Here is a 22,863-nt window from a genome sequence, read left to right as displayed (position 1 = left end):
CCTTTGGGACGATCTGAGGCTGTATTGCCAAACGTTTCTGAGCTCGCGATCGCAATCAAGTGACAGATATCGCATACAAAAACTGTCATTTGACTGAGATCGCGACCGTCAGAAACGATATGCAATACGGCCTCAGACCATCGTACAAAAAAGAAGTCTTGTGGTCGAAAACTTTGTTATGTAACTAAAAGTTCAGTTGGGATCGATTCAAAATCGTGGCCGGCTGGAAATTTAACGGCGAGGTTATATAATCGATTTAGGACCCAAGTTTAGAAAATTGACAAAATTAAATGAGCTATTATTAAGCACTGAAAAAAAATATTACAGACTAAACATTTCCTGTAGATTTATAATAAAATTGTTTTATTGGCAAATACATCACAACAAATGAGATAAAAAATGATGAAGTAGACCGATTTAGACCTTTTGAAGTATGGTATTTAAATAATAATAACTATATTTTGATACATATGATGACCCTATGTTTAAAAGACTATAATTCCTATTTAAATACTAAAGTTACACTGCTTGTGGTGGGTTATAATGGAAATATATCACATGAAAGACAGCTCTGACGCGTATTTTGTAAACCTCACTAAGCAAAATGATTTGGCAAAAAAATCGCTGACGGAAATAAATGGAAATCACGTTATACATCAGAGTAATAGTTTATATATGTTACATTAGTGTTTCCTTAAAAAACGTAAGCATTTAGACATTAATAAGGCATTTGAAAAACCTCAAAATCGCTGAATGGGCAATTTTTCGTTTGCACGCTCTTAATGGGTCCTGACTATTACACTGGGGGCTGTTTCACCATCCATTGATTAGTGTTAACTGACGGTTAAATGTGATGCCGTCTCCGTCTATTCGAACAAAACAAATAGAGACGGCATCCCATTTAACCGTCAGTTAACACTAATCAATGGATGGTGAAACAGCCCCAAGTTAACCCCTAAATTGATAGTGTTCGCCACAGTGAACATGATTCAAGACTATCTTTTGTAGGTACTTTTTCTTTAATGTTGAATTTTTTGGCCTATAAGATAACGACGAGGTTTGAATTATGAACTTTTTAAATTTTGACAATTTAAGGGTCAGAGATTTAGATCACTTGACTAGTTTTTAGAGTTCCGTAGCCAAAATGGCAACAACGGAACCTTAACAGGTTTATTTATTTATGTAGGTTTTTTTAGTTTTTTTTTAAAACAGTTGGGTTCTTCAATTTTTTTATTTCATACTTTTTGATATTTCTGTTACACCATGACCGTTTTAAAGTCGCACAATTTCAATACCAATTTATAGATACACGCCAATAGATGTGTCTTTCAACTTGAAAGTGACTTTAGCGACATATTCAATTGATAGGAAGTTGTTTAAAAATTAATAAACCTATTTGGCTGATGGCACATAAAACATATGAAAATTACAGTTAAGAAGAGAAAGAGATGAGTTTAACTGTCGTTTTAGTTTTATTATTACTGAAAGTGGTGGTACTGATGGAACCAAAATAAAACCTTTCTTACTTACACGGCGCTGCCTGTCGTTTGTCACTTACGCCACATGTATGAACATAATCCTTTTATAATCGGTCGATGAAACTTTACACAAAGACATTTTGCTTACTTTGCTTAAACGTAAACCGGCTCTGTTTGCTCATTCGATTTTAATCGGATACAAATACACAATACGCTGTGTTTAGAATAAAACACTCAATTTATTCAATAATTACGTATGAAAGTATCTATTATTTAATAGCTTTTGCCCGCGAGTTCGTCTACATCCTGCGGGAACTTTACAATTTCCTGGGACAAAGAGAAGCTTATGTTTATTAATTTGTGATATTTCTTTTTATTTTTAACCCCCGACGCAAAGACAGGGGCGTTATAAGTTTGACCGGTATGTGTGTCTGTCTGTCTGTCTGTGGCACCGTAGCTCTTAAACGGGTGGTTTTTTAATTTGATATAAGGTTTTCTAGCGATGGTTCTTAGATATGTTTCATTAAAATCGGTTCAGCCGTTTTTGAGATATTGAACTTTGAAGTGACAAAGTCGGGGGTTTTCCAACTTTTTCTTGATTAGGTTATGCCATCTGCATTTTTGTCTTTTCAATAGTTTTTTTCGTTAAACCCTACAAGATGAACAAACGAAGTTTAAGCGGAGTTCAAAAAGTTGGACAACGTTCGTTACGTTCGTTAAAAAATATATGAGTAATTTTCATGTCACAACGGAACTTTTTCCGCTCAGTCGTTTTGTATAGTTAACAGCGATTACACAATAAACTGTCTCGTGTTGTTTTTTCTTACCCAAAAACTGTTTTTTTTTTATTTCGTTTTTTTACAAGCTGTTTATTGCACTTTCAATTGATATCATGTAGCTATTAGATGTTATCGTCATCTGATCTCTATCACATGATTATTAGGTTATTTATTTTGTTTGTCTACCGCGGTTGACTGCCAAGAGAATTTCACTAATTTAACTATCTATAAACAGATGCTTATAAACCTTACTCTTTTACTCACACGTCAATAAAAAGAGATAACAACTGACGAAACAAAATTGCAAGCCATGTAAACATTATCTTCCCAACTATTTTGAGTTTCTATTTATCACTCGCAACGTTCAAATTTTGAAGTCTGGCGATAAAAACGTAGCAGTAATAATGTATGAAATGCTTTTAAAAACGTCCCGTGACGTATATTGTCTTTTAAACATTACGCGAAGATCTATTCGAAAAGATGAAAACTGTATTGATTGAACCACTTATGAAGATCTCTTATTGTAGAGTTTCCGTACTCGCGTAGTGAGAGTTACTCGAGAGAAAAGTGAGAAGTATAATGTCACGTTATACTGGTTGGTCTTCTTTCGTGTTAAATGCGTGCGTACCTATATATTGTAGAAGTAGGTGTTTTAAATTTGGAACACCGCCCGGCGGGTTTGGCGCGCAGTCCCATGCGAGCGCGCAGCAGAGCTTAAATCGCGACACGATTCTTGCACCTCACAGTCGAACAAGGATAAAGAACAATCGAAAATCAATATCGGACAAGAAAGTGTCTTCGTAAAGAGCTTGAAGTGACAAGGATGGATCGTCTTCTATTATTCCGAAGTTTGTTTACGCGAGTGCTGTGCCGTCTAAAATAGATTCTTTTATTAGATGTCGACCTACCCTGATACAATAAAGGAGTTTGTTATTGGATTGACGCTAAAGGTAAGTTTCATTTCATTCTTATCTGCCTGTTGACGCCCTATTAAGTATGTCATACGTATTGGCAGTTGTAATAATGTGCATTGCCAAAATGTGTAACAATATTGCATGAGGATCTTAGATCTTGTTGTTACGGTTCACTGCTTATATTAAAGCTGGTGTTTATTTTTCAGGTTGACGATTGAAGACGGTGTTGTGGTAATGAGCGAGGAGGGTCATGAGCATAAGAGTAGATTAACCCTTAAAATTCCCACTATCACCGCAAATTCCGAATCCCAAACCACAGGCGTGCTAGTATCCAGATCTCCTGAAAAAACAGAAGTAGCCGAAATGGAGGCCCAGCCACAAAACATGTCTATTAAGAAAAGGAGAAACTTGTCTAAGAACAGAGGACAGTCAGCAAGGCAGAGAGAGAAAACTCCTGAACCCGGTCGGTTTCCTACGCCCCATGAAGACACACCCACCTCTGAAGATGAAGACTATCAACCTCAAAGAAACTCTAGAGAAATCGAAGCCGACAATACTTATGAAGAAATGAAACGTTTAGTAGAAGTACAATCTAAGATTAAGGACCCCGTTTACGACCTGGATACAGGTGAAGTTCTTGAAGCTAGAACAATAGCGGCCAACGAGAGAAGGCGTAGAAGTGTTTCACCATTTGCTGTACCAGAGAAGGAGAGGGAAGAACTTGCTACCAGATTAGAGCGCAAAGGGAGTTTCATAGATCCAACTAACAAGTTTCTTAGTACAACTTATACTTTAAGTCCAAAAGAAGATGATACAGGTCGCCGAGGTTCATTGACTATGGAACCTACTACAACCGAGCGAAAACGTTCTTTGACCCCTACATCTCCAGTAAGCGCGTCTCCGAAAGAGAAAAATTTCCCTTATCCGTTACCCTCCACTCCAAAAAAACTAGAGGAAATGGTTTATGCTGACGATCCGATGGCAAAAACATCTGAAGACAAACCAAAATTGCCAAAAACACCGGTAAAGAAAGATTCATTCACTTTTGAACCAAAAGATGATGAGAAAAAACCAGTTACAAAACCTAAAACTCCCGAAACACCTGCCATTCCTGGAGAACTTGTGACCAAAGTGTATCAAATAGAGAGAACACCAAGCAAGAAGGTGTTACCGGAAAATAAACCCGTTGTTGAAGTACGGGAAAGGATTGTTAGAACTCCGAGCAGAAAATCAACAGGCGAGGGTCATTCGAGCATAATTAGACAAGTTGCCAAACCAAAAGACGAACCAACACAAACTAAAGTGCCACCGGTAAAACCAGCACGGAGCAAGTCTGCAACAAGATTCGGGGTCAGTTTTTACGTTAAATTACTTTTGATTCTGTTAATTGCTTTGTTAATAGCGCTGTATTTTTTGTTGAATTAACGACAAATGAAATATGAACTCCATGTAAATAGTATAAAATAACATCGTAGTATAGAAGAAAAACTAATACTTTGCCTGTAATGATATTTACAGGGGAAAACTAGTGAGAGTGAGATGAGTGAGGATCAAACTAATCAGCACAATATATCTACCCAAGCAGCGCGACGTAAAGTCATGCCAACACCTCGGCGGTTCGTTAAGAATAGATCCCCTAGAGTCAACCGATCGCAATCTGTTACCAGGGTTGAAGATATCAGAGTTGTCGATAAAACGGGCGCAGGAATGACTCAAACCAGCAAAGAAATAATAGAACTAATGCAAAAAGCCAGAGCCAGGAGCTTGTCAGTATCTAAAGACGACCCACGTTTACCTCCTGAGTACAGAAGAAACGCCAGTAAAAAATTGCAAACTCCGAACAAGACTCCAACAACACCAAGGCGGTCTCGGGGAATATCGTGTCCTAAAACTATTCAAATTATTAGCGATAAAGAAATCTTGTCAGGGTTAGCAACAGACCAAAAAGCTGGCATAAAGTCTGAAAAACAAAGCAGACAGAGCTCAGGATATATCGACGCCAGCCAATCAGAATATACCTCAAGTTGTTATTCATCATCACCTAGTGAAAATGAATACGATTTTGATCTATCCGAACGTACTGCCGAATTAACGCGTAAACTACATCTACTAAGCCAAGAGGTGGATAAAAGGGAAAGCTTGAACAATATAATTTTAGCTGATGATAATATAGCGCAACACGTAGAACATAAATCGGGTCTGCGAAAGAGGTCAGTCGCCGAAGCTAAAAACGGAGCAAAGAAAGAAAAAAAAGAAAAGATAGAAGCCAAACATATAAAAACAAAACCTGAAGAAAAACCAAAATTAGTTAAATCCAAGTGGAAATTTATAGCCAATTGGCAGCTGTTTAAAGAAGAACAAAAATTAGAATACAACCGCATAATAAGGCTGAAGAATGAATGTGTTTGTGATTTCATAATGTTGATTATGTTATGCGGGTTGGGAGGGATGATGTTTAAGTCCCTAGAAGGATCATTCGAAAACGCTTATAAGTGTGGTACAAGGAATGTGAAACGGGATTTTATTGAGAACCTTTGGCGTGGTAGTCATTACATGCGTGAAGACGATTGGAAATCGATGGCTCGAAACAAGTTGCACGAATTCGAAAACCAACTGCATACAGCACACGAAGCTGGAGTGACGTCATTTAGCGGTCAGAGGTCTTGGAATTTTATGAATTCCTTCGTCTATTGCCTGACGTTAGTCACAACAATTGGTAAGATAATATGAATCATTGTAATATTCAGAAAAAAATACTTGCATATTAAAAAACAACTGGGTTTATTTTCTGCTTTCTGGACGTTAACATAATTTTGTACATATTTATATAGGATATCCCTAATTGAAAAATCCAATCTCCGTTTTCTTTATATTAGGTGATATTTTTGAATGACAAACAATTGTAATTTTTGATTATGAAGATTTCACAGTGGCCAATGTTTAATGGTTTATGAGGTGTTATCAAAAACAAAGCTATTATAGGACCACCTTTTTTAGGATGAGCAACTTTGTTTTCTGTTATATGTACAATGGAAACTAACGAAAAGTGGTCAGATTATATTTCAGCCATAACATGTCCATACGTATTTAATTACTGTATCTGACTAGTTTCCCTTCAGTTTCTGGTCCTTAGTCTGTTCCTTTTTAACTGCCCATGAGTGATCTGATAAAGTAAGCTAATTTTTTCCAAAATCAATAAAGAGATTACATAAATTCGTTTATATTTCAGGTTACGGTCACATAGCTCCAAAGACGACTTCGGGCCGGATCGCCACGATCGTCTACGCGATCATTGGGATTCCTTTGTTCTTGATCGTCCTTGCTGACTTTGGCAAGCTGTTTACGCGAATCATCAAATTCCTCTGGTCTTTCATCCGGAGATTCTACTACACCAGAAGCTGTCGAAGAGTCAGAAGGGTCACGCATGTGGAGGTTCGATATGTATTTTTTTTCGAGTGAGGTCTTGAATACTCATAGTATACTGCCAGCTGGTCTCAGCAGCATGCCCGACTCATCTGGGAATTGCTGACCAAACGCCAGGTTCGTTATGTTTACTCGTTTTTATTTAGTTTTATCTGTCCCGGTCCCGGAGCCTGTGGGTACGTGGTAGGTACAGACAGGCCACCAGTTTTTCCTAGACCACCGTAGAATAAAATCATCTCTACATAGTATAAAATAAAATCGCTTTCCACTAACTGCATGTAGTATTATGTATGTACGTATGTGATAAAGTGATTCAAGAGGAAGGTTTATAAAGCGTTTCATACCACAAAGCTTAAATGGGACTGCACTGGACACGTCTTTCGCATGAACACACAAAGGTGGGCTCACATTGTCACTTGGTGGGTGCCGGAGAACGGCCAGCGACGTCGTGACGTGACAGACTGAGAAACAGATGGCGGGACGACTTTGACTTGGACAAACCTGCATAAAGGCCTGACATAGCGTCAGGACGGGAATTGTGGAAGTCAAAAGGGGATACCTTTGTCTAGCAGTGCGACACTATAATATAGGCTGGGTATATATAAAAAATGGGATGTGTAATTAATGATCGTAACGGTCATAACAACATATGATATTATAGGAGCTTCACAGAATATTTTTATAAAATAAACCTAACCTAACCCAAAGTACATCAAATCGAATTAATAACAATAGAAATATGTTTGGTTTTTAAGATAAATTGCATTATATCAAGTGAGCATTATATTAATTGTTGTCCTTCGTTACGCACCGCAAAAATGCGCAACCAAGTTTAGTGTTTGCGGTCCGTGCGGCGCTATACCATTGGCGGCGGCGCTCCGGCGTCACATTAGTGTAATTTTGAGAAGCAAGAGGTGAAAAAACCGATCAAGTGAGAGGGTTTCGTACGAATTTGTTCCTCAGCGTTAGCAAAATGTACAGTCAACCAATTAGATTCCTATGCCACCATGGAACCTTATTATCATATTAAATAATTTTGTTTTTGTATAACATTATTTATCGAATGACGTTGAATGTAATTAAATTACTAATTAAGAATTACGACACGGCTCTGTGGTGGCCTAGGAATCAAATTGGTTGACTGTACATTTTGCTGACGTTGAGGAACAAATTTATACGCAACCCTCTCGCTGAATGGTTGACTATACGGAACGTGGGGTAATTTTGAATTCGCTAGTATTGACAGACTTCTTAGTTTTCCTGTAGAACTATTTTTTATTGTATTTTTTTTCAAAGTTTTACGCCCTATTATTTCGGATCTAAGTTTTGGATTAGAAAAAAAACACTAATAGAAAAAATAATTCGTTAAAACTCCATCTCCAATAATTATGAGATTTATGCCTTGACAGAGGAGAGACGGGTGTGTTACCTAATATTCGAAAAGCCTAATGAAATAGGCCAACTGAGCCAATATTTTCCTAATCTCTGTAACGATACAAATTAAACATCTTTAAAGGACGCCCAATTACAAATAATGTAAGCACCTTGTTGTGGAAAATAATGTTTCAAATTACCGCCATTGAAAAGAAAACAATGCGAATGTTTCTCTTTATTTCCAGACAAAGTTTTCGCTTCAAACGTGTGTTGTCTTATATTTTTATGAGCCTTTTGTTATTTCTTGCGGTTCATAAAGAAATAACAAGCAAATTTTCCTTATAATTCCAGGATGTTGTGAAAGGATTCAACATCGTACGGGAAGTTGTGAGGAGGCCGTCGCAGTTGTTTTCGGAAGAGGATTTAGAAGCTAAAGGAGAACCTAATGGTGATCAACCCCCGCCAGTTGAAAGAAAATTAAGCGATGTTCCACCACCTTTACCGCCTAAACCCGGTACTGCGGTCGAGGATCTCATTGAACTTGAAACACCAGCACCTTCTGATTTCAAAATAGACGAAGAATTCAATCTTCCGATTTCGATTGCTATCTTCATTTTAGTCTTATACATAGTCATCGGAGCTGTCGTTTATAACCTGTGGGAGCATTGGAATTTCTTTGAATCTTTCTATTTTGTATTCATCTCAATGACCACCATCGGTCTGGGAGACTTCGTACCTAATCATCCCATGTTCATGATGTTGTCAATTTTGTACTTAGTTTTCGGTCTCGCTTTAATGTCTATGTGTATTAATGTAGTCCAAGTTAAGCTATCTGATACTTTTAAGACAGCCAGTAGGAAAATAGCTGATACTGTTGGATTGCAAATAGCTGAAGAAGACAGCATCTCGGGTACTATACCTGCACCAGCTACTGAAGTGGTCCCGGTCCATAAAACAAAAAGCAGAACGGATGATGAGAAAAGCAAAGAAGAAAAAGAAAGCGAGACCAATGAGACTAGTGAGAAATATGTGCAGATTAATTGTGATTGAGGTTGTCTTCTTTTAATAGTATTAATACCAACGTACGTGATATTGTTGCTAATTGTGTAGGTTTTATAGATTTTGTACAATTGTAAAAATGCAAACGTGTTATTCTAATCTGAATTGATTTAATAGGTACTGATAGACGTTATAAATGCCCATGTTATTTAAAGTTACATATTCAGTGTTTGTGGCTGTATTCTAGCAAATTAACGATTCTGATTCTGACGTGACCATAGTTTGAGAATTAAAATTTTTGCTACATACTATACTTATGTTTCTACGGCAGGCGAAAAAACGAACATTGAAAAAGTATATGTATGTATATTTGAATTTGTCCGATGCATTTTTTTTATCATTTGCTCTTAGTACAAGCTTTCAAAGTATGGTCACTTGAGATAATAAAACTTATATTTAGGTATTATGTTTCAGAATGACGTTGAAAGATGTAACGTGCGAAAGGTTGGCCGTAGTACAGTCAAGGGCAAAGATATCGACACGGCCAAAGTTGCAAAAATATGTATACACGGTCTTAATGTTAAGTGCATAAAGTCGTGTATACATATTTTTGTAACCTTGGCCGTGTCGGTATCTCTGTCCTTGACTGTACATACTAAGTTTTTTTCGCCTGCCATAGAAACAGAGTATATACAGATATTTGCATTAATAATACGAATGTTTGTTCTCGGGTCTTGGATGTTTAATAATATATGTATTTAAGTATGTATTTATCTATTTATGCATGTTTATCCGTTGCCTAGTATTCATGGAACAAGCTTTGCTTAGTTTGGGACTAGATCAAAATTGGTGTCAATCATGCCCCATGATATTTATTTATTTACATTGTTAGTAACATATATGGTAGTTTAGTACGGTCACGAGCGTTAATTTGGGACCCTTTTTGCATCGATTTAGAATACTTTGTGAAAAAAATCCTTTGAATTGTCTTACATAATGACAGATACTCGTATTCGATCTTAAGCGAGTCCCAATTTAACGCTTGTGACTGTACCTAGTAGTATCATAAAAAGCGAAGTTTAAGATTTTTGTAGTGCCAAATATGTGCCAAATGCTGAATAATTTAGATGATATTTTACAATAGTCAATAAACATATTACTTTGCTACTTGCCACCACTATTTGGGATAATTGTTAAAACAGTTATTTTATAATCAATCTACGAGTACTGTGTTTCTAAATGTCGATGGATTGTTTATGAACTAACCGTATCTAGATTATGAATACGGAAAAGATGTGTTTATTGTTAAACTATGTGTAAGTGTATTAAAATGTATAGTACGTGCAATGAGCCAATGACATTGATTCTCAACCAATAAAACTATTTATTTAATTTTCTGATTTATTTGCGCAGTATAATGTATTTATTATAAATTATAATTGATTTATTTTTAAATAAAGCGGAACCAGCATGGTCATCTACAGCACAATAGATTCCAAAAAATTATCCTCCCAGATTATAAAAAATATTGAGCATGTATTTTATATTTTATCAACTAAGTAAACGAAAAACATACAATTGAATATAGAACTATTCACCAACCATAGTTGCAGTCGTTTAAAAATGATGAAGTCCCTTTCTTTAAAGCACAGTGTGTGTGACGTCATGCCTTGCAAGAGTCGAGGTGAAAAAAAATCGTATAGTGACAAAGTTTGCAGGTGGTAGGACCTTGTGCAAGGTCCGCCCGGATTGCTACCTTGTGGATCTATGCTCGGCAAATCCTGCCGTCAAAATAGCTGGTGCTACTGCAGTTGTTACTTTCTTACTTACTTTTTTGCCACGCACGGCAAAACTTTGGAATCAGTTGCAGCACCAGTCAACTTGGGAGTTCAATAATCTCTTAACATCCAGGTGAGCCACTTATGTCGTTAGCGTTCCATTGGAACAAAGCGGTTTGCCATCTTTCATAATGCAACTGCTAAGGAATGGAATCCGCTCCCGTCGGTATTTCCGGATAAATGCTCTAGGGCCTTCAAGGCTAGAGTGAATAGAGTTACTGAACCAGAGATACACCTTTGCCTCATTTGTTGCATCAGGTGAGATGAGGTCAATGGTCAGTTACTGTAAAAAAAATTAACCATAAATCTTTGACATCGACTTTGTAACTTCAAAGTTCAATACTCAAAAACGTAAACGTTTCGATGAAACATCTTTAACAACCATCGCTAGAACCTGCTTTAATAAAAATTTTTGTTCACTCGTTTAATAGCTACGGTACCACAGATAGACACACAGATACACATAACGCAAACTTATAACATCTTTTTACGTCGGGGACGGGGGTTAAAAACGAGCACTCTTACTTAAAGTTACAACGCATCCTTAAAAACTTTTTATGCGTCACCGACTAGATTTTTTAACAAAGGTGACCCTTTTTGTCCTGATCATAAAAAAAATGAAACTTTTATCTGGTGGCTTCTGATAACTTTTTGATAGCCTTGATTAAAAATATTCTTGCAGTTAAGAAAGTCTCTTTTATTCTTACAAACGTAGTCCCCTCATTTGAAAATTAAATATCACGTAATTATCTATGTGGTTTTTCAGATTTTATATAAATCAAGAATGGATCAAACGACAAAAGATCTCAACTGAAGAAACAGACTGATAAACATTTTAAAAATCTTAAAACCACAGGCATAAAATATAATGAATATCTTGATTGCAAAATATCATTGATTTCTCTATACTTTTCGTAAATATCAACGAAATTCAACCGCCGAAAGTCTCAGCTATCTCGATAAAAATACGGACGTCGTTGCGGAAGGCATCGGAGGGTTGCGACGGCTGCGAGCAATTCCGAGCGATAAATACAGCAATATCCCAAATGTAATAACGCGGCCGCGTGCCGCAGGGAAAATTCTCTTAACTTCAAAGAAATGAACGCATACTAAGTGATTTAAGCGTTCGAAAAGGCTTAGACGAGAAATTCTTAGTCTGAAACCGCCCTAAAATACGCAAAAGTTACGTCGTCTTTATTACTGGACAAAGAGTGCAATATATGTACATATGTCAAAGTGTTATAAATCGATTAAAGACACTCCTGGTTGAACTTGTTATCTGCCCAAACATGTTAAGCCATTTTAATACGATCCGTTCTAAAATGTATTGAAGATACAATTGTTGTAAGTGCCGATGGTTAAATTGTATCCTATTATTTTGTTAAGCATTAATGCGTTTACTTCTTTTACAACGTTTTCGTCCAATATAATAACAGTTTGCGAGGTTTATTTTGTTATTTAAATGTTTATTTTGACGGTCATATTCTTTACTGATTCATACTATAGTACTTCGCCAATGTGTTAACTGCATTGATTTCATACTTTTGACGTGCACACTTGATTAAATTATTAATTGAGGGGGCGGGCTACTTAAACATTAATTTTCAGTATAAATACTTTATAAAATGCCAAAGACCTATTCTAAGATAGGAAGTCTTAAATTGAACATTTTTCCCCATCATTGATAAGATATTCACGTACAAACATAAAAATTGCTCTCCTGTAAAATTTTCAAAACTGTAATTAGTATGAGTGTGAACTAAGGCATTGAAGAGTTGTTAATATTTGAGAGTACCTATACGTAGGTATTTGTGTATAGAAAAAACAATAGTTAGTATAGGTAGAGTCAATCACGATGACGCGTGCCGTAGTTTTTATTACATTACAATGCCATTAATGTCGAACTTTGTCAAAATCATGCGTCTTCGTGGATGGCACTATGTATAAACGGCAACCGATTTACTCTATACCGTCACCACTTCAATAGCTGGTAGTCTACTGCAGTTCGTTACTTTCTTACTTACTTTTTTGCCACGCACGGCAAAACTTTGGAATCAGCTTGCAGCACCAGTACAACTTGGGAATCTTCAATAACCATCTCCATTTTGCCAACGTATTCCAGGCGGGGGGAGCGTTCACCCTTATGTAGTTAGCGTTCCATTGGCGGTTTGCTTCATCTTTCATAATGCGAACTGCTAAGGAATGGAATCCGCTCCCGTCGTCTGTATTTCCGGATAAATGCTCTAGGGCTCTTCAAGGCTAGAGTGAATAGGCTGTTACTGAACCAGTGAGATACACCTTTGGCCTCATTTGCACTTAGCATCAGGTGAGATAGAGGTCAATCCAGGTCAGTTATATGTAAAAAAAACCTAACCAGCAAAAGTTGGAAAACCTCCGACTTTGTAACTTCAAAGTTCAATATCTCAAAAACGGCTAAACCGGTTTCGATGAAACATCTTTAACAACCATCGCTAGAAAACCTACTTTAAAATAAAAAACCGCATTCAATTTAGTTCACTCGTTTAATAGCTACGGTACCACAGATAGACACACAGATACACATAACGGTCAAACTTATAACACCCCTCTTTTTACGTCGGGGGACGGGGGTTAAAAAACGAGCCTACTCTTTTCTTAAAGTGCCTACAACGCATCCTTAACTCAACTTTGTTATGCGTGTTCATGGGTGACTAGATTTGCTTTCTATTTGGTGACCCGCTTGCTCGTTGTCCCCCTATCATATAGAAAAAAAGCGGATGAAACTTTTAATGCTCGAGTCCCTAGGAGCGGTTCCAGACTAACGTTTTTTCTTATATTGAGCGCTAGATTAAACCGAACGCGCGTATTCTTGCGTGTTAAGAGAAGTATCTTCGTTCCATTCTCCATACAAACGTAGTCCCGGACTCATTTGAAAATTAGGCAAGTATGGACTAGACGTAATTATCTAAGCCTGTGGTTTTTCAGATTTTCATATAAATGTGTCATATCAGAATCACAGGAGCTCAAAATTCGACAAAAAAAGATGTCAACTTTGCACGAGAATTACAGACTAATAAAGCATTTTTACAAAAATCGAAAAACCACAGGCATAGAAAATATAATAAATATCTTGATTGCAAAATATCATTGATTTCTGTGCTATACTTTTCGTATAATATGAGGAAAACGAAACTCAAAATTCAACCGCCTAAAACTCGAAAAGTCTACAGCTATCTCGATAAAAATTACGGACGTCGTTGCGGAAGGCATCGGAGGGTTGCGGGGGGACGGCTGCGAGCGCTTATGTCACGAGCGATAAAGACAGCAATATCCCAAACGAATAAATAACGCGGCCGCGCGGCCGGCAGGGAAACTTCTCTTAACGCTCGAAGAAAACAAAACCGCATCTGTACTTACGCGCGCTTCCAAAAACGAGCTTAGACGAGCAAATAAAAACGCTAGTCTGAAACCGCCCTAAAATACGCACAAAGCGTTACGTTCGTTCTTTATTATCTGGACAGCTGAAGAGTGCAATATATATATGTACATTATGTTTAATCAAACAAAACGCTGTTAGTTGATATTTATTAAGAAAATATTAAGAAAATACAAAATATCCATAGGACTAAAACTACTATTAAATTAAAATAACTAAACTAAAACTTTAATTGAAAAGAGAGGTGGGCCTCTTGGCATGGTGCCCATCACGCAGGCAGCATTCCCGCGTTGAACTGCGATTGAGATTTTTTGCGCGAGAAATCTGCCGGCGCGAGGGTTGCCTGTTGCCTCCCTTAACCTATTGCTGAGCTTGTTTTTGTGTGAGCCTATTGTTTCAAATCCTGTGCTGACCGTCATTTGGCGCTGGCAGGTATTTAATTAAGTAGGTATGCCTTGGCATAGCGGGTGCATGTTTATAAAGACTCGTTTATTGTTTAAGAGCATTTTTTTTACGTATAAGGTCTTCCTTTGTAGCTTTACGATAAGGTTGTTCATTTAATAAACATCCACCCGACGTGTTCAGAGCTCGGAAAAGGAGAGCGGAGCTCGAAAGTAATGCGGAGCGGAGTTGCCATGCGGAGAACAATACCGGAGCGGAGGAAGAAAGTAATAAGGAGCCGTGTTGCGGAGGTGCGGAGCGGAGGAAAAAAGCAATGCGGAGCGTAGTTGCGGACTTCCCCGGTCACGCTCGTTTCTCCACCCCACTTCCTCGCTCCTCTTCCTGGCTCCGCAGGTTTTGTACGAGTTTTCAAGCCAAGTTACCACTAATCCTGCCACTGAAAACGAGCGAAAATTGTAGGTATGCAATTCAGGTGGAGTTTTATCTCGCTCCATGGACTAAAACGGGCATAATACAATGTTTTAGATTATCGCGGTCATTATTAATTTTATGATTTAAATTCGGGTTTTCTGATTTCTGACGACGGGACGACTGACTCGTCTCGTGATCATGGCGCATGCAACAGTGCCGAAATATCGGTCTTCTCTAAAATCAAGGTCCGTGAAACAAAACCCGAATTTAAATCATAATAATATCGTCATTTAAATGATACTTTGTCCATTGATTTTTCTCTATCTATAAGTGGATATTAAAAGCAAGAAGAAATTAATTGGAAATAGAAAATATAGAAAAACTAATTGTTACAAATAACTAGTAGGTACTGACTTATTTTGGAAACGCAATATTTAAATAAAATGCGGCATTTCGGGAACGAGCGAGATTGTGTTATAGCGTGAGCATTTCTGATTGAGGTTACCTACTCCGAATAAGACTAGTGTGCTAATTTATTTATCTATCGAAAGAAGATCGAAAGAATTCAACTGCCACCAAAAAGATCGCGTCGCATAAAGTTTTTAAGGGATAGGGCCTTTGTATTTTTTTTAGTAATTTATATTCACTATTTTATATTTTATGTGCAATAAAACAAGATATACAAATAAAATATTTTATTATACAAGGCTTACTATAGTAGCTGACTTCTGAAATAAAAAGCTAATGGACTTACCACAAAATAACTTAAAATACGTCTTAGACAGTCCTAGAAAGGGCGACAGCAGGTCGGGAGCGGGTCGGGTCGGGAGTCATCATCATCCCAGCCTATATACGTCCAACTGCTGGGCACAGGCCTCCTCTCAGAATGAGAGGGCTTGGGCCGTAGTTCTCACGCGGGCCCAGTTCGGATTGGGAACTTCACACACACCATTGAATTGCTTCGCAGGTTTGTGCAGGTTTTCTCACGATGTTTTCCTTCACCGTAAAGCTCGTGGTAAATTACAAATGTAATTTCGCACATGAATTTCGAAAAACTCAGAGGTGCGAGCCGGGGTTTGAACCCACGATCCTCTGCTTGAGAGGCCATAGGTGCGAAGTAATTCAATGGTGCGTGTGAAGTTCCCAATCCGCACTAGGCCCGCGTGGGAACTATGGCCCAAGCCCTCTTATTCTAAGAGGAGGCCTGTGCCCAGCAGTGGGACGTTTATAGGCTGGGATGGATGGATGGAATATTTTCATTAATCTGATGATTCATACTCAGCGACAGTTTTGATTATAAATATATTAATATTTAGATAACCGTTTTAATATTATTTAATGATTCCATTTAGGTGACAGATCTACTATTTTTGGATCATATATTGTTTATTAGGTCACCAAAAATGCATTTATTAGGTGATCGATAAAATCATACCCGTTTATAACACAGAATAAAAGGCATAATCACAGGAATATGTTTTTCCTAACATAGCACCTTATAATAAAAGTAAGAATATGAATTTTTACGTTAATCATTTGAGAAGTTAATACCTACGGGTGTTTTAGTAGACAAGAGATTATTCAAAAATCTTTGAATGCAGTTAAAATTATTTTCAAAACCCAAATGAAGTCTTCCTTCAGCATCAGCAAAGAATTCTATCTACAATGTTTAAGATACTTTCCCTCCATGTAGTGTAGCAGTGGAACACCCAGTGTAATAAATACTTAGGTAATCATGCATATCCACTTCATCTGGCCATGACGCCGATGTTAGAATTACTGTATCTCCGGGGCCAGTCATTTACGGTATAATGCTCAGTCAAAAATTGGATTGAATCATAAAAATATTTCTTTAGCTTATCTAGCTTGAAAGTAATATATTCTTCTATAACATATTTATCAAAGTAGGGAATCATTGATTCGATCATTTCAGCTTCTGATAGGGTTAGTTCTCGCAACATAGCGATATTGAAGTCCAATGTGTCTTTAAGTTTTTCCATATTAAGATACCCCAGTTTAAAATCATCTAACCTAGAATCTTTTTTTGAACCATATGTATCGTCACTATCGGTGTAAAACCTAGATGTTAGAATGTATTTTTCGTCTGCATACTTTGAAAGCAAAACATACAGGTCCACACCTTCAAATGCACAAGTCAAAGTTTCAAAGCTAGGGAGGTATCCATCAAAAAAAGTGTGTTGACACATAAGTGCAGAATTTAAATCGTCAGTAATAAAATAACCTAAATAACGCTCTTTAGTAGCTTCATATTCCTTATCAGTATGATTTTCTCGACACAAAGCAATGCCATTATGATACTTTTGTATTAAAATCAAATTAAGTACTATGCTAGGAAATGCTACAGGCAGGAGTTCACACGGTGGCTCCATGTGGCTATACCGCGCCCTGCCAGTGAGAATTATACCCTTAAAATTGTAGTCAATCGAGACGCTGCCGTACTGAACTATAAAATTCAACCAACGTATATGGTTAAGGAAACGATTTTCCAAATTAGGTACCGTATTCGTTGATCCATCGGCGCCTTTGTAAGCTGAGGCCACCCACAAATTGCCAAACATACGTTGGTGCTGGTTCAATGCTGATATTAAAGGCCTAATACTGAAATTTGTAGTATACTCCCAGGTTACACTTTCCATGTTAGGAAGTTTCACATCATCAGATTTCTCTAGATGCATATCTCTTAACATATCATCCCAGACCAAGATTCTCGTTTTCGGACTCAGTTCCCCTAACACGTCGTTGATGAATTTCAAATGCTCTAAAATTATGCTTCTGTAAACAAATATAAACGCGCAACTTAAATAGACATCATCCGCCAGTCGGCCACATTATTTACCGGTGCTTTATACTCACGTTTTCCTTGACTTTTGTTTAGAGCAAATCTCGCATACTTTAATCTGGTGAACTTCATCGCAGCCAACGTGAATATGTTTTACAGGCGCCACCTTCCTATGGAATGCAATTACCTGCAAAATATTTTTATCGTTATAAATATTAAATACTTGAAATATACTCCACTGACAGTGCATACAATGCGCACATCTACTCCTAGTAATGTTTAGCATAATTTTTGTTATTAATAATTTTTCCCGTCAAAAACATATTTTTTTTTGGCTCAGGCCTGAAATATCCGTTTTCCTAAAATGTATTTTTCGCAAAATGTCTGCTTTTCAGAATGTCAACACGTCTTTAGCATAATGTCAGCTTCTCAAAATGTCAGCTATTTAAAATTGCCTGTCTCCAAAATTGACAGTTTTTGTATAATGTTCGCTTTTCAGAAAAGTCTTATTCCCAAAATGTCTCCAATCATGGTCTTCAAATTTCATCTAAACTTCATTATTCATTAAAGTGGTCTTGAATGCCAGAAATTTTATATTAGTTATAGATATTTATGTTATCAAAGAGTAAGTATGCAAACAATAAAATTAAACCTTTACATTTAGAACACTGATTTGAAAATAAAGCCGACATTATGGGAAAACAAACATAACAAGACTATATTATATAAATAAAGAAATTATGGTAATGCTAATATTATAGGAATGTAAACATTATGAATAGACGACTTCCTGAGATTGTACACATTTTAAATAGCAGACATTTTGAGAAAGTTGACAAAATAGAAGTGCTAACATTGTGAAAAGGCAGACGTTTTGAGAATTGTACATTTTAGGAAAACAGACATTTCAGGCCTGAGCCTTTTTTTTAGATTATATTGAATGTTTATCTTGTAGAACTCTAAAGGTTAGGTTAGGTTCGTTTTTAGGGTTCCGGAGCCAAAATGGTAAAAATGGAACCCTTATAGTTTATCTTATAGTATGTCTGTCTGTATGCCGACAAAAAAGTACAATAAAAAATTTAAAAACAATTTTTTTAGGGTACCTCCCATAGACGAAAAGTGGGGGTGTTTTTTTTTTTCTCATCCAACCCTATAGTGTGGGGTATCGTTGGATTGGTCTTTTACCTATTAGGGGTTTGCTAGGACGATTTATCAATTTAGTGATTGGTTTGCGAAATATTCAACTTTAAAGTGCAATTTTTATTTAAAATCGAGCGTCCCCCCTTCTAAAATCTAAACCGTGGGTGAAAATATCAAACTTACAAGGAAAATTATAACGGTTGAGTTTGCTTGAGAATAATTAGTAGTTTAAGAGTAAATAGCAGGCTAAGGTATAAAATATACCTAAACTTGGAAGATTCCGTATAAAATACAAAATCCTTCGAAAAATATGACTTAATTTTTTCGTAATGGCTACGGAACCCTATTTTGGTCGAGTCTGACATGCTTATCGCCGGTTTTTTGTTGCTGTGGCCGCACTAGCGTGTACAGTCCTGTCTTAGTCATGTCTTAGGCTTATGGCCTATGATCTCTTATAAACGCCATCGGCCGTTGTCAGCGTAACGTCGTACGCTTACTATAGAGATGTACTAACTGTGGTCTATTTTTCAATTTTACACGTCTTGACTTCGTACGCGGCATTAACATTCTTTGCGTCCTGTTTCTAGTTGTTTCGAACAATTGTAGCGTCAAGTCCTAGACTAGAACATTAAGTATACACAAAATCTCTTTATTTAATAAATTCAAAGACGAATTATTGATAGTAGGTATCAGATAAAACTTTTAATGCAGTATACAAAAATTGTTGTCTTTTAAGTGTTTATTTATTTAAAATTCTTCTTCTTCTTGAAATACTCTTGTAGCTTTTATCTTCTTTCAGTAACAAAATCACCATCAAAAGTGTTGAAATATCTATTATTTATTACAAAAAAATTACACTCACTATCGCCCATGTACAGTCACCAGCATTAATATCTGCCACAGCGGAGCGTGCAAAAATACCTGACACATACTTTCGGCCCTAGAAATAGAGTCGTATCAAATATTTATGCACGATTGTTGTGTCAGATATTGGTGCTGGTGACTGTACGCACATGACTACTCGTTAGCAACGACTGAAACATCCTCGTTCACTGCGGACGTATTGACCGCTGACGCTGTGCGTTGTATTCAGACGTGACTTTTTATTTATTGCTCGGAAGTGGTTATGTGTGTTTTGTATACGACGTAGACTCGACTCGACGCTGCATGCTGCTACAATGGTTCCAAAAAACGAGAGACGCGACGTAAGGAGTTTGTATGCTACGTTAAGGTGCCAACGTTGATGAGTGAAAGAGACCGCAACAGTACATCTCTACAGTAAGCATTGTGACGCAGCGTACGACGTGACGCTGTAAGCGGCCAATGACGTTTAAAGGAGACCCATCCATAAACTAATCATTAAGTAACTACGAGTAAGTAAGTTGTAGGTAATACAAAATAAATGTCACAGTTCAAATAACCGTTGAAAATGATGAATTTACCTGTCTGAGCATTTCTCTGATTAAGTCTTGACTTTCCTTCTTACTAGGGCATATAGAGTCAGGGAATTTGGGGTGTTCCCTCAAGTGTTGGAATTCCTTCAACTTCAAGGCGAATTCTAAGTGTCCAAACGTCGGCACGAGGGGAATTATCTCTAAGCCAATCTGCTCTACAGACATCAGAAACCGTTTGAGCTGAAAGGTATCAAGAGAAAACGTTAAACGTGAAAATATCCTGCTATTCTTTACAAGCTTTTATTTAGTTTCACAAGTCCCGTTGTCTGACTGTCTGTAATCAAATCTTGCAAGTTAAATTCGACCAACTTTCTGTAGTTGGATTGAATTGAAATTTGGTATACTTATGTAAAATGCGTGACAAAACATTAATTTGGTAGTGACATTATCCTGATAGCCCGGCCAGGAAAGTCACCACAGCATAGAACTCTTCAACGGTTAATGGCATCGACTTGAAATTTGGTGTGGTATTTAGGCGACAATGCAAATACAGTCAACAAAAGTACAGTCAGAAGATAAAGTTTTTATTAAAAATTATTTTTCTACCAAAAATTATGCACATATTAACGACAGCACACTGAAGGATGGGTCGGTTGAGAATAAGAAGAATAAAATACTGTTAGAGGCACTGTTGTCCAAAGCAGTTTGTTAAAATCTAATACGAAATCGAATATCTGAGGCACGTTCTGTTCCAGCTGATATTGATGGGCAAAATATACAAGGAAAACGACGACCTGTGCCCTATTTCACGAAGCTACAAGTTACAATTTACAACGGTAGTCTTTGTTTAACAGTATGCGTTGAAGAGACTACCGCTTGTAAATTGTAACTTAAAGCTTCGTGAATTTGGGCACTGGAAGTTGGAAGAAATCATGGCTGCAGAATATTAGGGAGAACACCGGGATCAGTAGTGCAGAGCAACTGTTTCGGGTGGCTCAAGATACGTAGAGCTAATGGCCAACCTCGAGTAATGGAGTGGAACTTTAAAAAGACGAAGAAGAGGATCGATTACACATTAGTGATACTCTTGGTGTTTTGGAATTCAACAGCCACATTATTTTCCACCGTTTCATTCTATTTCTACTCCATTTCCATTTCTTCCGTGGATGTCGTAAGAGGCGACTGAGGATATATCATATAGGTTAAGGTATACCGTAGGCGACAGGCTAGCAACCTGTCACTATTGTACCGTTTTTGTCAAACTTAAAAACTAAAATTGCTAAAAGTGGCTCCGTAGCGGTAACGTTTCGTATGCTCTGCCTTCCTACCCCATTTGGGAATACAGGCGTGATATTTGTTTGTATGTGTGTTTTATAAACTGCGGATACAAACCTCAATTTTATCGTAGTGATTCTTTGCAGACAAATTAACAAGTATGCCTTCATACGGAAACATGTCTTCATACTCAATTAGTAAAGCAGTGGTACCACGATCTTTTAAAGTCTGTAAAGTGGAACGCAAGTACGATAGCAATGGAGGAACCCCCTTTAGATCGAAATGTACCACAACATACGGAACTGTCAAATTCCAGGTTTGTTTGATTGACGTAACTTTTTGATTGTAGGATTTCCACGTTTCAATCAATAAGTGGGGTAGTAAAAATAGTCCTAAAATTAATATTATGATCGAAAACACTTTCATTTTCACTGTGCTGCGTTTCAAAAAATGCGAAAATAGTGTAAATTTTACACCGGATTTCATTATCAATATCGAGACTTCTCTATCTCTATGTTGCTTGAGAAATTTCCGTTAGACATTGACAGAAGTTTGAGTTTTGTTTTTTATAAATACAAGGAATCGAACAAACTTTTTTTTATAATAAAATTTGATGTTTATTTTCAAAGTACACATTTTGTAGTTAAAAAAAAAAGCTTAGGAATAACGGGAATAACCAAAGGGAATAACAGTTCAGAGAGGTAATGCTGCCAGTGCCTTGGGGTCAATGCCTGAGGCAGAAAATTTGGATGATGTTTTTATTTTGTTACATAGTTTAGTTTATAAATAGTTTTAGTTTTGGATGTCAAATAGTATTTATTGTACATAATATACATTTTCGTTATAAAACTAGTGCATGAAAATCGGAACGATTGATCTTTAGGCCATACAAATCAATTTGACCCGTAGCACGAAAAAAAACAAAAAAGGAGAGGAGTTATGACGTCATCATGACGTCATCTTTTTAATGGGAAAAAAATGTTTTTCTTCTGATACATATCGTGTGTGGTATCTAATGAAAATGAAAGGGCTACCCCAAGTTACTAAGCCCATTCTAAAAATATATCACATCATTATATTTCGTCACTTAAAAATTTAAATTAAAATCATTTTCAAAACACCAAGTTTGAGCTCCTCCAGTGCCCTATTTCACGAAGGTACAAGTTACAATTTACAAACGGTAGTCTTTGTTTAACAGTATGCGTTGAAAAGAGATTACCG

At 36.9% G+C, this 22,863-nt stretch overlaps 2 protein-coding genes across 2 annotated transcripts; one reads left to right on the top strand and one right to left on the bottom strand.

Moving 5' to 3' along the window:
• Positions 1 to 2,910: 2,910 nt before the first annotated feature.
• Positions 2,911 to 10,359, top strand: LOC141442411 (uncharacterized). The gene is made up of 5 exons (XM_074107387.1): positions 2,911 to 3,207; positions 3,378 to 4,521; positions 4,690 to 5,887; positions 6,401 to 6,603; positions 8,320 to 10,359. Exons 2-5 carry the CDS (start codon positions 3,406 to 3,408, stop codon positions 9,016 to 9,018), a joined length of 3,216 nt encoding a protein of 1,071 aa, XP_073963488.1. The 5' UTR covers positions 2,911 to 3,207; positions 3,378 to 3,405; the 3' UTR covers positions 9,019 to 10,359.
• A 5,930-nt stretch (positions 10,360 to 16,289) lies between these two features.
• LOC141442412 (hexosaminidase D-like) lies at positions 16,290 to 22,151 on the bottom strand. The gene is made up of 4 exons (XM_074107389.1): positions 21,760 to 22,151; positions 20,416 to 20,607; positions 17,908 to 18,020; positions 16,290 to 17,826 (listed from the first exon to the last, which is right to left on the bottom strand). Exons 1-4 carry the CDS (start codon positions 22,126 to 22,128, stop codon positions 16,782 to 16,784), a joined length of 1,719 nt encoding a protein of 572 aa, XP_073963490.1. The 5' UTR covers positions 22,129 to 22,151; the 3' UTR covers positions 16,290 to 16,781.
• Positions 22,152 to 22,863: the final 712 nt, after the last annotated feature.

This window comes from Choristoneura fumiferana, chromosome 25, assembly GCF_025370935.1.
Source record: "Choristoneura fumiferana chromosome 25, NRCan_CFum_1, whole genome shotgun sequence".
Lineage (NCBI taxonomy): Eukaryota > Metazoa > Arthropoda > Insecta > Lepidoptera > Tortricidae > Choristoneura > Choristoneura fumiferana.
The sequence above is the reverse complement of the archived record's forward strand: the minus strand, read 5'-3'. Positions and strand labels throughout refer to the sequence as shown.

Excerpts from the sequence above, each read along its gene's own strand:
- LOC141442411 (XM_074107387.1), top strand. The coding sequence starts at position 3,406 with ATGAGCGAGGAGGGTCATGAGCATAAGAGTAGATTAACCCTTAAAATT. Across the intron at positions 4,522-4,689 it reads AGTCTGCAACAAGATTCGGG|GGGAAAACTAGTGAGAGTGA; the intron begins GTCAGTTTTTAC and ends TGATATTTACAG. Across the intron at positions 5,888-6,400 it reads GACGTTAGTCACAACAATTG|GTTACGGTCACATAGCTCCA; the intron begins GTAAGATAATAT and ends TTTATATTTCAG.
- LOC141442412 (XM_074107389.1), bottom strand. The coding sequence starts at position 22,128 with ATGAAATCCGGTGTAAAATTTACACTATTTTCGCATTTTTTGAAACGC. Across the intron at positions 18,021-20,415 it reads TCAGAGAAATGCTCAGACAG|GTAATTGCATTCCATAGGAA; the intron begins GTAAATTCATCA and ends AATATTTTGCAG. Across the intron at positions 17,827-17,907 it reads AAACAAAAGTCAAGGAAAAC|AAGCATAATTTTAGAGCATT; the intron begins GTGAGTATAAAG and ends ATTTGTTTACAG.